At 36.8% G+C, this 14,427-nt stretch overlaps 1 protein-coding gene across 3 annotated transcripts; it reads left to right on the top strand.

Moving 5' to 3' along the window:
* Nucleotides 1-787: 787 nt before the first annotated feature.
* golm1 (golgi membrane protein 1) lies at nt 788-11,942 on the top strand. 3 transcript variants are annotated; one of them, XM_063490482.1, is made up of 11 exons: nt 788-961; nt 2,063-2,204; nt 4,341-4,508; nt 4,742-4,796; nt 4,930-5,032; nt 5,192-5,312; nt 5,673-5,826; nt 5,947-6,174; nt 7,689-7,850; nt 8,749-8,847; nt 9,892-11,942. In XM_063490482.1, the coding sequence occupies exons 2-10, from the start codon at nt 2,076-2,078 to the stop codon at nt 8,844-8,846; spliced, it is 1,218 nt and encodes a 405-aa protein (XP_063346552.1). In that variant the 5' UTR covers nt 788-961; nt 2,063-2,075; the 3' UTR covers nt 8,847; nt 9,892-11,942. The 3 variants fall into 3 exon arrangements, with proteins under 3 accessions (XP_063346552.1, XP_063346553.1, XP_063346554.1); XM_063490483.1 differs by having other exon boundaries at nt 5,676-5,826; XM_063490484.1 differs by having other exon boundaries at nt 4,341-4,415.
* The last annotated feature ends 2,485 nt before the right edge of the window (nt 11,943-14,427 follow it).

Raw genomic sequence — 14,427 nt, forward strand, 5'->3', positions numbered from 1 at the left:
CAGAGAAAGGTTGTAGCACTCTTCCTTGCATGACCATAAAACAACACCAGTTCTATGAGGTTAGAACGATGCCACCTTAAAATGAAACTGATAAAAATATTGAAACTGAAAAAAGAAAATGAAACAGAAAAATCTAAACTTAAAAATTGTACAGTTTCAATTAATCTTTTATCACTATCAATTTTTTTCACTTTCAATACAAAATTTTTCAGTACATTTATTTCATTTACAATATTTTTTTTTCAGTTTCAATATTTTTTTCAGTTTTATTTTAAGGTGGCATCGTTCTAACCCGATACAATTCCCACTTAAATGATAAAACTCATACTTCAGATCAGGCCCAAGAAAGAAAGAAAGGCTGGGTAGAGAAATCCCTATCCTGCTTACATTAGTTTATCTAGAAATAATATAATATTTTATTGTTTAATTTTTATTATTTTTTATATGTATTAGTATTTTTAGTATACCTACATTTATTATTTAAATCTTATTTAACATGATATGACACGTTAATCTTACAGGTGCAGAGGAATAGTTGAACGTTGCCGGTGATGCCTTCCCAGGCACTTCGTAAAATACAAATTCTTAGATCTTAAAGTAGCCTAGACTACCAGTCTATCAGTATTTATTACTTGACAGCAGTCAAAAGTAAACTGTTTTGAAGTTGATATTACAAAATACTTAAACTGGGGCTTTAGGGGGATTTTGTTGTCTATTAATTTATTTATGTGAAACTAAATATGATTTGTTTTTACAGCAATCAGGGGAGGTACTTGAACGTCTCAGTCCTAGGCAGCAGGCAGAGCACCCAGACTGAGCTGTCTGTGTGGCAATGATGGATACAAGCTAATCGTCCAACGTTACAAAACGTCTACAAAAGCTGTTAGAATATATTACGAAGTGTCACTCCATATATCGCCTCACAAACTTGGCTCTGATTTCTGACAGGCAGACATATCCGGTAAGTAGGTTCGGCTGCTAGTTTTAGCTAAGCGACCTAAAAACGGTAACAGCAACTGTGAAGGAGCAGCGCTGCTAACAATGTTAGCGTTAGCTTGCAGCGTTGAGTTCCTTCGCTTCTTCTTGCAGCATTGGCCCAAATTAAAAAAAGATAAATGTGGCCATTTCTTTACACGTTTATGTAGCTTTGTCACACATTTAATAAACAATATACATAAAAAAATTCGAAGTTAGTATTCCTGCTTTCTGTTGACCTGAATTTGCCTAATCAATTATAGGAAGGACCCCTTTTTCTCGAGTTGTTCCGTGTTATCGCCACCGTCACGATACGGGTGGCTCTGATTTACACTGCCAAACACAGCACAGGTATACCCTGGCTCCAGGCCTGTGCTTTGATTTAGTAGTAGCCATCAGATTTTTCTAACGTGATGTTAAATTGAAGGTTTGCTGGTCGTTAGTTTTGTTACTAATTGCGCTGTCACATGTTACACAGTTCTTTGCGCCTTTGCAATCCTTGGGGCATTTGTTTGACGAAGGAGAAACACGGAAAGCAGGAATCCGCATATTATTTACATCGACAGTATGTATTACAAACTAGACAATACGGCACTTCGTCGGTGATGTGTAATGCTGCTCTTTAGTGTGTAGTTGTTGCATTTTAGCTCCCGTTGGTCCTTGGGAATGTCCTCTAGCTTGTTTTTTCCCCTTCCCATTAAAAACATTTTAACTGAGTCACCACTTTTGAGGACATCTTTTTGCTGTTTGTGGTGCTGGGTATGTTTCAGTGTGACACCGTACAGGTGTGTAATATTTGTAAACATAACACCAAAGCTGTGTATGTGTTGTTTCCAATAGAATCACTCAACATACTGTTGTCTGTATGTATGTGCAAATAACATTTCCTGTGTAAGCTTTTTGTGTTTTTGCTGACACAAAAGCTGCAACAAGCGACAGCGAGCTTTTTTTTACATGTCTGCAACCAACTTGCAAAACCACCACCTTTTTGCCAGAAATGCACAGAAAAGATGTGTTTAAAATATGCAGTTAGAAAATAAAGTGTGGGGAAGTGTGCTAACCGTGGCTGTGCTTTGTGTGTTTTCAGTTGGTAGACAGCAATGGGTGGGCTGGGGAACGGGCGTCGTGGCGTAAGGTCACCGCCTCTTATGATTGCCGCTCTGATCGCCTGTATCTTGGTTCTGGGCTTTAACTACTGGGTGTCCAGCTCCCGCAACCTGGAGCTTGAGGTGGGTTAAAAAGTATTCAAACTCTTCCTCATTTCTTATTTCTTTTGCTTGCTTACATGTTTTTTTTGTTTGTTTTTTTTACATCTTTCTTTAATAGTCCTTACTTTGATGTTGTGTTACATGTGTTTTATTTTACCAATATAAATGTGCCAAGAACTGTTCTCGCTTACTGACTTAAAAGAAAATATAAATACTATCATAATTTGGAGGCCTTTGTGACCTTGTAATGATTGCACCAATTCTAACTTTATTCTTTTTTCTTTCACAATCAGTATTCACACATAACTTTGAAAAGAAGTGTCTCCTTTCTTGTAAAATACCTAGAAGTTAGGCAAGGTTTATACTACCTTGCCCTACCGCACCCCAAAAACGACAGATGGGGAAATATTGTTTGCTTGTTTGCGTTTCCACACAATTACCAGGAAGTTATGCAACACATGCAATTATTTATACAGTACTTATACATTTCCTTTTCTGTAAAATACCCATAATTTATGCAGTGCTTAAATTTACTTAACCTCCTAAGACCCAAACTCTTCCACAGCATGCATTTTTAATTTCTCTTTGATATTTGGGCATATCGGGGCCCAATGAATGTAAAAACAAAGAATTACCAATTTTTATTTTTATTTTTTTTTACCAGATTTTTGTTTCTAAGAAAAATGAGAGCCACAAATGAGGATATTTGTTTAAAATTTCGACAGAACAGTAGCAGTATAATGTCCTCGTAAGTCGATATCAGGCCCTTGTAGAGCAAAATTGAGTATTTGGGTTTAAATAACCAAAAGTGTGATGTCCACATATGTGGACGCCAGGTCCTAGGAGGTTAAAATGTAATTATTTCGTCTTCCCTGTAAAATACCTGAAGTTAGGCAATACTAATTAACTTCACTCCTGCATTACCTAAAATTACTTACAAATTGCTTAAAATTACTTACATAGAACTTAAATGTAATTAAAGTGTAATTATTTTTGTTTCCTGTGAAAACCTGGGGTAACCTTGTTACCCCATTATTCTAGTGTTCTTACCTTTAAGTACTTAAATACTTAAAGGTAAGTACACTAAAATAACAGGGTAACAGGTTAGGTTTAATTACAGGGTATTGACACCCTTAGTCACAGGTCATATTATAAAGTATTCCAGAATATTTTCCTGAAAGTCATCAAGATGTTCTTTTGGCAAATGTAAGAAGAGCCTTTGAGTAATTTTTTCTTTTTTTTAAATTGTGATTTTTTTTTCACCATGTAACTCAACCATGGATGCCATTTTTGCTCACTCTCTTTCTTACTATTGAATTATGAACTCTTAACTGAAGCAAGTGAGACCTGCAGTTCTTTAGATGTTGTTCTGGGTTCCTTTATGACCTCCTGGATGAATTTTAAGGCGCTCTTGGAGTAATGTTTACCATTTTAATGTTGGTAGGCTGGCCACTCGTGGGAAGGTTCACCACTGTTCCAAGTTTTCTTCAATTGTGGATAATGGCTCTCACCGTGTTTCACTTAGACGTGGCTTTGTAACACTTTTCAGATTGATAGATGTCAGTGACTTTGTATTTCATCCGTTAAGAGTTTTTGAGTTTTCTTTAGATTGCAACATGATGTGTTGCTTCTTGAGATATTTTAGCCTATTTCTATTGTCAGATAGGTTCTATTTAACTGATTTCTTAATTCAATGGGTCTGACAGTGAATAGTGAATAGTAACATTGAATCAGTTGAATCAGTATTCCAAAAAATGTGGTTAATCTCAGTTAATTGATCATTTAAAAACTGCATATTTATCAAATTTTAACATTTGATGATCTAAAGTATGTAAGGGTGACAAATAATTAGGTTTTTTTTTTCAGTCCAGTTTTTGTTGTTTAATATATTGCATTAAATGGCAAGACATTTCTGTCAAATAAGGTAAGAAAGACTCCTGTTTTAGCTTAATTGACACAGGAAATAAGGTAACACATGCATGTATAACTATATATATCTATATGCATAGTTAACCCTTAAAGACTCATTCTGAACCAGGAAGTTTCTGTCATTTTGTTCTCTTCATATGGATGTTATCATGACCCATGACAAATTCTAAATAAGTGGCCTATATAAAAAGCAGTAACGTGATACTGATCTTGCTGCATGTGACACAGACTAAACTGTATGAGCTGGAGGGCCAGGTGCGACGTGGAGCAGACGAGATGAAGAAGAAGAAGGAGTTCGAACAGGTGATCGAGAAACAAAAGGATCAGATCAGCAACATACAAAGTCTCTATAAGAGCAAGCTGGAGGGAGCTGAGATCTCCTGCAGCCAACACAAGGTGCACACAAACAAAACTGGTGACAAAAAACCTTTATGTGCACAAACACTACCTCAGAGGTGCTGTCTATCAGCTCTTGTCACAAGGGAATCTGTGGGCAATGAACACACTTTTCTGATTTACTCAATGTTGCGATTCACACCACATAAAGACATTATCAGGGAAAAATTTCATATGAACTATAAATAAGTGTGATAAGTGAGTATTGACATGCGTTGTGTGTTTGTGTATAGGCCACACTGCAGCAGAACATTTCCTCCAGTGCAAAAACCATACAGGAACTCAAAGGTAACGTAATGTTTAGCTTCTGCCCCTTTATTTGTTGTAAGTGTTGCGTTGACTTAACAACCATCACATGGCCGCTGAAAAACTGTGCAGTTAATTTCATGTATGTGTATGTGTGTCTTTGTGTGTACTGTAGGTCAGCTGAGTTGGCTGAATGATGCTCTGGGGAAACTTGAGAAAGAGCTGCAGAGTTGCCAAGGCAACATCAACACCCTTAATAACAAACTTATGTATGACATGTAAGAAAATGATTCATTATTATTATTATTATCATTATTATTATTATTTTTTTTAAGTACACAGTTATATTTATATGCATCTGTTTGTAAAGAAAGTATGATCACTGCACATGCCACTATAATATGCTACTGTTTACCGTCTGTGTGTTGTGTATGTAGGACTCAGTGTAACGCCCAGGTGCTGTCCCAGAAAGAGCTGTGCAATGAGAGAGTGGCTGCCGCTAAACTTGAAGCTGAGAAGAAAATGCAGAAGCTCATCCATACACCTGTCTCCTCACAGGTGGGTTTGGCTTTCCTGTTAAGCAGCGAAGCATGTGAAAGGATGCAAAGTCATTAGTCTTTCCACATGATTGAGACTTGGGCAGAGGGGTGGACCTAATTCTTTTTTTTTTTTTTCTAAAGCACCATTTTTTTGTCACCAACCCCATTATGTTAATCAGGAAAAGGCAAAATTTTAATGTCTTAAAACACTTTCCTACCACACATGATTATCGTCACTACTGTTTTTACATGCAAATGGGGAAATTGAGTTCCTTTTGCTCGTGTTTGTTTGCACATCCAGGCAAAAAAGAAAAACCCTCTAATTCTGCATGGCAAGAGCTATGGAGCTGTGACACAGCATTTTATATTCATTTCTTAGCAGGAAAATGTTGGAGCAGTGGAAATCAACAAATCAGTCAAGGCCCTGTCTGATGGAATTCCAGCAACTGCTTCAAGCCAAACACCAAGTCTCTCTCAACCCAAAGGAAATAAAGTCCACGAACTACTGACAAATGAAATAATGGTGGATATAAGTAAGACAAAAAACATAAATAGTCTGCTTAACTGAAATATACACTTGTACATATTGCGTGTCTAAGCATAGTTAGTGGACAACCTCACAATGCACTTGCTTTTTGTTATTTTTTTTCTAGTTCCCAGCGCTCCAGTGGAGCAGCCTACATCAAAGGATCTCTCCAAAGCAGGGCCAGAGTCTGTTCCCTCAACTGCTGCATTGAAACAGGAAGACAAACAGCCACAAGAAGGAGCTGACAAAGCAGATGAGGTGGAAGGAGAGACTGGTAAACTTTTGGAGAATAATCTGATTGAAGACAAAGAGAATGAGGCGATGGATGCTCATGAAGAAGATCCTCAGACAGAAGGTAAATAATTTGGATAGTCACACACATTTAATGTATTAGCAGCTGTGTTTTCCTGCCTGGCAATCACACGTCCTGTTGTTTAGTGGAAAGACTTTACCACAAGGCCCAAACCAGTACTAACTGAGCACTCCCTCTTACTGTCTTAAAATTTGAGAAAACTCTTCAGTTTAGTGAACAGATCCTCTTTGTTATGTAACAGCGTTTTTATTAGAGGTAATTTTTTTAAAACTTCTTCCTACAGTGTAGGGCTGTGCGATATGACCAAAATCTCACATCCCGATATGAGACATTTATCGTCCTGACAACGATATAAATCATAAAAATGTAACATTTTCTGTAAATTCTGTGAATCTCGGGCAACTCACCTTGCGTGAAGTGTTTCCAGCTGAGCGTCCTTTACCTGGAGTCGAGTGTTTTAACCGATGCATGAAACTATATATTTTTAGACATAAGTTGTAACGGCCACCATTTTCTTTCAAAGTTTGAGTCTAAGGTTTATTTTTTAGCACCTGACGGCTCTTTTTTGCTTCTCATCCATAAACACTGCATACTCTTTCCTGTGATTCAGTTTATTTTGAAAGTCTCAACAGGATCTTGAGCTTTATTGTGAAAGGTTTACGTGGAAAACAAACAAGCGGACAGCGGAGCCACGCGATGGTTTTACCGTCATTGCTGCTAACGACAACACGTAAAAACAGGCGCTTGTCCGTCCATAGTGTGGTTATATTAAACATAAGAGAAAGAGAGAACTTTAAGAAATTAATATAGCCACTACAGTGACCATCAAAACGACGAAAAAATATTGCTGTAAACAGTTTATTTTATGGCACCACGAAACAAATGATAGCGTAATAGGAAACGATAGACGTTTTTATATCGTCACCCGATATATATCGTTATATCGAACATCCCTACTACAGTGTCACATTATTGGTGCTGATCACTCCACAAAAGCTGCTGTACATGTGCACATGTATGCAAGCAACAGTGTTATTATAGTTTTTCATTTTCTAATTATGATTTTATTATTTCATTTTTAATTTTAATTTTAGTTAGCATCCAGAGTTGATTTTCTTATTTCAGTTTAGTTTTTAACTGTTTGAAAATGCTTAGTTTCTGTGTTAGCTTTAGTCTTTTATTTATTAGTCTATGGAGGGAATATGTTAGAGACAAGATTCAGGAAAATCAATTCATTTAAATGTTTTTTGTTTTTTTGTTATTTGAGTTAACTATAATGTTTTTTCACATCTAGTTTTAGTTTTTAAGATTAATTTTAGTTAACGATAATAATTTCTTTTGCTAATATATTTATAACTTGGAGTGTGTGTGAGAAACCAGCATGTTTTACCAACAACCTCACTGACTGAGTAGCAAGAGATTATCTATCTATAGATTTTAGGCTATTCTTATAGACTTTTCAGCAAAAACAATGCACTTGTTTTATATGGTTATATTTTGACATCTTTTATACCTTTTTTAATTTATTTTATTCTATCTGTGATTTGTTCTTTCAGAAGCAGACCCTGGAATGGAAGGGATGCTGATTGGTCGAGGAAAGGCTGATGAAACTCAAGCTGGTCAGAAACTTCAGGAACCAGAAGAGTACGACGCAGATGAACAAGTCGTGGGTGGAGAAGATTTAGAAAAACCACAGAACCAACAGGATGAAAATATAGGTATGTGTGTCAAATAAGCATTTAGAGAGTGAGCACATTCTGGTCTCGACAGGCTTTATGCCAGTAGGAAGGGCGATTCTGAATGCCAGAGATAACCACTGTCCTTCAATCAAACTTTATCGTATAGTCCTTGGCAGTCCTAGTATAAATTTTTATGCAAAGTAAAAATGTCATATCGCAATATAATCACTATAGCTATATTTATGTTCTCTAGCGAGCACAACAACAGAACAAGCACAGGCAATAGCTGATTGTCAGCCTTCCCTGGTGATTTAGTAACTAATAAGGAAGCTACTTCAACAACTTTTACTAAAGCACAGTACTTTGCAAAATATGTAAAAAGAAAAAAAAAAGTGGAAACAGTACACACTGTTTCATCATTTGAGGCAAAATGCACTTTTGAGTACTACCAATAAGGAGACGTAGCAGCTGGTGATGTGGAAGAGCAAAGACTGGATGTGCTCATACACGGGGAAAGAAGGCCTGTAAGCAACTTGCTAAAAAAGCCTGAGTAAAGATAAAGATACAACATTCCAGTTAGAAAACATTTTCCTTTTTTATACAATACTGTGCTGCTACTGAAGAGTTATAACGCTTTAGTTATTCTCAGACAGAAGTATTATGCAGTTATTTTTTACTTTAAATTTCTGGAGAAAATATGACTTCTGAAGTGTCACTGGATATAACGCTCCATGCCAAGCTGCAGGCATCAAAGCGTTGTTCAGTATTTTTATTTTATTTATGTATTTATTTTGTCATTAGACATTTTTTTTCACTATCATGATCTAACTTTGAGGCCATATTGGCCGGTAATAGTGATCATTACAAAAATAAATGTACGTTGTCATTTTACAAAGTTCTTGTTTCTTTTTAATAACCATGTTGTACTTGTTGGTAGACAAGGTCATGGAGGATGAACTGGCTGACTACAATGGAGATGATGAGAATGAAGGGGAGCCTGAAGCAGACAAACAAGCTGAGCTAGCTCAAAACTAAGGTATACACTCAGACACACACACACTGTTGTCTTGCTCCGTGGCATTCACATACTCTATCATTCTTCATGTCGTGATTAAAAAAACACTGACTCAACACGATATGCAGTGTAATTGCTGAAATAATGTCCTATCAAGCACACGTTTTTGTTCAGAGAGCAATCTGAATGTGATTTTCTTAATGTTTACTTAATTTTATGAGTTTAACGACTATTTAGCATCCACCCATTCTGCATTACTCCACTGCAAATTACAAAGATGAGACATCTGGAGTTATTGATCTGGCCTTCCTTAAGGGTTTTAACCTAATGATGGACTCCTTCACTTGCTTCAGCATCTGTATGAACCTCATATTTAGAGTTAAAGTTGAACAGTTACCATATCCAAGTTCAACACTTAGAATAAACTCATATTTTCTTAATTATTTGTGGAATAACAAGGAAACTGGCGTCACCAGGCCCTGAAGCTGTTGATCAGCCAATCATCCAGTTGCTTTTCAGCCTTTAAAAATGGGAGATGATGTATAAAAATGACTGTATGTTCTGAACAGTTCACAGTACCTTTGTTAAACTCCTTGAATTAAAGCTGAAGGTCTGCATATTAACTTCTTGGCAAAACTGTGCATGTCAAAAAGTTCAGCAAGTGAGAGACTAATAATTATTTTGAAAGACAACCCCCTGCATCCCGACTGAGCTCAGCAGAATCAGGAAAGCAGCCAGCAACAAAGCAGAGAAAATATGATACAGTTCTATGTAAATATCCTGTGGTGATGAGTGTGGGAGATGGCCAGGCTGGAGCCAGGCCCAGTCATTTTACTGCAGAAACAAAAACATGAATAAACATAAAAAGGAAAAGCTACACTTGGGAACTAAAGTCTGATACAGCAGCATGTAGTAATAAATCAGTAAATAAGTACCAAGATGGAACGCAGTGAACATGAAAAGCTCAGTATATCATGCATACAGAAGTACAGACAGTTAAGGAAACAGTTGGCACATTCGTTCACTGATGTTTTGCATCTTTTTCTGAATGTATTTTTGTTGCAGGGCACAGCTTGAGAAGGATGCCGGATATCAGATTGGGGAAACAGGATCTGCTTTACATCTCAGCCCACAATGCTGTACAGGTTCAAGCAGCTCGGGGGAAAATAAACATCAAATAGAATTCACTGTATGAAAAACTGGTTAAAAGTAGCTTCCTGGATGACTTTCTTTAATCTTTTAATTTGATATTTTCTTATCATCTACTATTTAACTCAAGTCTCAAGACTGTCGACTTGGAAAAACTGAATACCTGGAATTCAAACATTGTAATGACGTGTTGACTTTCACTGTTTGTCTAGTTTTCAGTGGTTTTAAGGTTTGAAAAGCTGCAACAAGTTTAAAGATCTGAGTAATTTCTGTCACAGAATCGCTCCATCTGGCTGCCGCTCTACAAGATTCAACAGCACCTTGAACAAAGACTTAACTCACTCATAGAAATGATTTTGACTTCCGGGTCAGAGGTCAAGATATGCTAATAATTATGTTAGTTCTAAAGCGCCATTATCAAACTGTTCAGAGCTGCATTTTCAATCACAGCGGGTCATAATGTCAAACGTGTGAGTTTTAAATTATAATGAAATGGAATTGCTGGAAAATGCTGACATGTAGTACATTCATTACCTGATCATAGGTTAACATTTTGACTGTCTTTGGTCTGCGGGGCTAAATGGACTGTGCATTATGTCTGTAAGTGGGAGGGGGGGTCTGACAATTGCTGTTACATTATGAAGGGCATTTCCTTGGAGCGGGGATGGCGCCTCAAGCTTTATTTCTCCTGCACTAATTTGGAAGCAGTTAGGCAAATGTCAAGTAATGTTAGCTAGATGTCAGGTGTAATTATATCCAGATTATTTTCTGCCTTTTGTTGTATGCAGGTTCGTCTGCGCTCTGCTCTCTATAGAAAAATTGACTAAAGAGCTGCAATTATAGGCAGTGTTAGAAGTGTAATCACTGTAATTTTCATAACACCGTGGTTATCATTGCAAGTATCCCGATGCATGCAGTGCAAATTTCTCTTCCTAGGCTACTTTTCATTTGCCAATTTGAATTTATTTTTTTTCTTTGGGTGGTTAAAGTACAATAGGTTTCTAACGCAGTGACATTCATCTGCCTGGTGTGACGATGGGTTTGACCGCTGGTGTTATTCAGCCCACAGAAACTTCTATTTTCAATTCAAGCACCTAAAATATCCTGTACCATCGTTTTGTTCTGTTGATTTTAAAGCACACGATCTGCCTTTTGGTAGAAAGTGTGCAGCCGCCAAATTAATGTGGTCTTCACTTTACACTTAAATGCATTAGCTTCAGTGCAGAAGCACAGACAGAATATATGTGGAGGAATGTATGAGCTGTGGATGTTTCTCAAGCTCTGAAGCACACACAGGTTCTCGGATACAACAACATTGTTCAGGTGTCATAGATGGAGTTTGTCTATTGTATAATTTTCCATCTAAAATCAATTACATGATTTCTTGAAATGACTGAAATATTAAAAAAAAAGTGTCATTATGAAATTCTTGACCTAATCAGAAGTTGCAGAGCCTGGGAAGCAACTGTTCATTTCAAATTCTAGATCAAGTAGCTTTGTTCCTTTTAGCAACACTGACTAAGAGATGATAGTCGATAGGCAGCAGCACTATCTCATGCTTGAACATAAGTCAACATCACTCCTGCAGCAGCACTCCTCAAAACTAATCAATGCAATTTTGCTGCCTTGTTGTCTCCCTTTGGCCCGTCTACAGGGAACTTATGTTACAGATTTTTTTTTTGATTGTGTTATTTTATTTTATTTTTTTATTGTTTGTTTCAGCGTCTAACTTTGCAATCCTTGATAACTACTGCATTGTTTTCAGGAAGTTTTGTTTACTGAACTCAAAAGTATGTGTAGCCTGAGAGAGAATGTTTTATGATTTTTATTCATTAGATTAACTTTTATTAAAATTTGATTTGTTGGAATTTGCATTTTATTTTATTCTGAACTGCTGAACAAATTTGTGAAAGATTTTAAAAAAAAATCATAGCCTTTATTGACAATAAAAATGTTTTTATTTCCTCTATCGATACATTTTCATGAGGGAGTAATATGTCACAAAGCTCAAATCGTCTGAAAGTTTACAGGTGCAAATCCTTCAGTAAAAATGATCAGCTCTTTACAGGCTTCCATTTTCCGTGTTTCATTCAAAAGTGCTCTAATCACACCACTACTCAAAAAAAAAAAGAGAACTAATTATAAACCTATTTCTAATCTTTCTTTCCTCAGCAAAATATTTTTTTAAAAATGTTCATAAAAAATTGAATGAATATCTTTAGATAAGTACCAGTCAGGTTTCAGAACTAATCACAGCGCAGGAACAGCTCTTATTTAAAGCTTGAAGATTGAGAATGACTCACGGAGCGTTTTAGTCGTAACTCTTCTCAGCTTCACTGCTGCCTTTAACACTGCTGATCAAAATATTTTAAGTCAAAGGCCTCATGATTGAGTTTGTTTATCGGGTGAGGTTCTCAAATTGTAAGACTGACGTTTAAGTGCTTCAATTAGTAGTTTTAGACTTGCAGAAATAAAAATTTAGGCAGGGGTACCTCAAGCTGCTGTCCTTGGTCCACTGCTCTTTAACCTTCACATAACATTTACAAAGGTTGGTTTATACATTTAGAGAAACAGCTTGCGGCACAAAAGACGAATTTGAATGCAACAAACAACCTAGCTGGAGTTCAGCTCATCTTGCAGTCTGGCAAACTTGAAGAATGTGTCCCAGCTTGTGTCTCTGTCAGGACAGTTGTGTCTGCAGATCTGGGTGAAGCTGCAAAAGGGCTTTGGAGAAAACTTCACTGTAAACATGCGTACACATTTAGTTACAGGTTTAAGCTAGTAAAAAAAACAGATGCAATAAGCTTATTTAAGATGAAAGTGCATACAGTCAGCTACTGATTAGAAAAGCACTGATTTTGGTGCTGGTTTAGCTCAGTCTGATGAACAGGCGACCATATGCCGCATGGCTGAAAGCGGCCACAGTCTTCTTTTTTTTTCTTTTTGTTTTAGGTGCCAGTCTGTCATTGGTGGGTCGGAGGCTGCTCATCCAAAATGCTGTAATTCAGCTTTTATCTGGCACATGCCAGCAAGATCACATATCTTCCTTAAACTGACTACCATTCAGTCTTAGAATTGATTTCAAGGTGTTATTGTTTGCTATTAAGACGATGCATGTGTTGGTGCCTCCTTACTTCTATGATCCTTTAACTTTGCACACGCCTACTGAAGCCTGGTGAGCAATGCTCCTAGCTTAGCCAAGGCCCAGATGAATTCATCTCAGTTGCATTTTATTTATATAATGCCAATCACAACAGCAGTCGCCTCAAGATTGAAAGAAAGGGCGCTTAAATGTGTTCATAATTAAATTTAACATGAACGACAAAACCTCCAAACAAGTCATACTTGTTCAGTCTTTTTTTAAATGTGCTGTCATGAACTTTAACATGATAATTGAGACGCGATGTAGCTTTTGTGCAGTCTGACTTTGGGGTAAATTTGATGGGGTGTCCAGTCCTGGGAAGATTATAGTGAATACTCCAGACCAGCAAACTCCCAAAAATGACATTTTTGTGCAGATGGTAACACTTGCTGATGATTAATTAATTAAGCACATTTCAGTAGCAACAGATGGCTGATATGTTCCCTCTTAATTCCTGTGGGACCATTAAATATATTCTTCATAGAGTTTTTTTCATTAAAATCCAGTGTAAACTTTGCTTCATCTTCGAGCATGTTTAAACATGTCTTCCATCAATCACCCTCTTATTATTGAGAATGAGCTTAATTTGAATAGTTAAGTAAAGTAAGGTCAGGAAATGTGTCAGCATGCCATGAAGGTTAGTGGAGTGATCACATCCCAAACAATCTTGCACTCGATAAACACAAAAATTTATTGATTTCTTCTTCTATTGATTCTTCTATTGATATTGATTTCATAACCCCTGTCCCCACCTGTGCATGGGGACGGGGGTTACGCTGTACGGTAAAAGTTTAAGTTGAGGATAACTTAACTGGATGACTGGCGCTTTGAATTTGTATGGCGTATCCACAAATTTCATTATTATTGCATATACCGTAATATGGTATATTTTCATTCTTGGTGGTTGGACTTTTTTTTTTTTTTTTGACCTAATTTGTAAACTTTTGTTGTACCTGTAGCTGAGGGCATGTACGGTAACATGAAGCCCAACTGTGGGTGTGTTACGCCCTCTAGTGGTGTAATTTTGCGTTGGAATGCCGTGCTGAATGCTTATGATCATAACAGGTCAGCTCTCTGACCCACAAGGTTGTGTTCTGTTAACATTAAAAGAAAGCACTAAAGTCTTTTCCCATTTACTATAAACAAACAAACAAACCAAAAAGAATTCTTCAACTCCTGTATCTTCTTTTTTCAGCTTATCTCTTTAGAGATCGCCACAAGAGAATTATCTGCCTCCAGCTCATCCTATCCCTAACATCTTCTTCCTTTGCACCAATCTTCTGCATGTACTTCTTGACTACATACATGAA

Source organism: Pelmatolapia mariae, linkage group LG12, assembly GCF_036321145.2.
Source record: "Pelmatolapia mariae isolate MD_Pm_ZW linkage group LG12, Pm_UMD_F_2, whole genome shotgun sequence".
Taxonomy (NCBI): domain Eukaryota; kingdom Metazoa; phylum Chordata; class Actinopteri; order Cichliformes; family Cichlidae; genus Pelmatolapia; species Pelmatolapia mariae.

Excerpts from the sequence above, each read along its gene's own strand:
- golm1 (XM_063490482.1), top strand. The coding sequence starts at position 2,076 with ATGGGTGGGCTGGGGAACGGGCGTCGTGGCGTAAGGTCACCGCCTCTT. Across the intron at positions 2,205-4,340 it reads CCCGCAACCTGGAGCTTGAG|ACTAAACTGTATGAGCTGGA; the intron begins GTGGGTTAAAAA and ends CATGTGACACAG. Across the intron at positions 4,797-4,929 it reads AACCATACAGGAACTCAAAG|GTCAGCTGAGTTGGCTGAAT; the intron begins GTAACGTAATGT and ends TGTGTACTGTAG.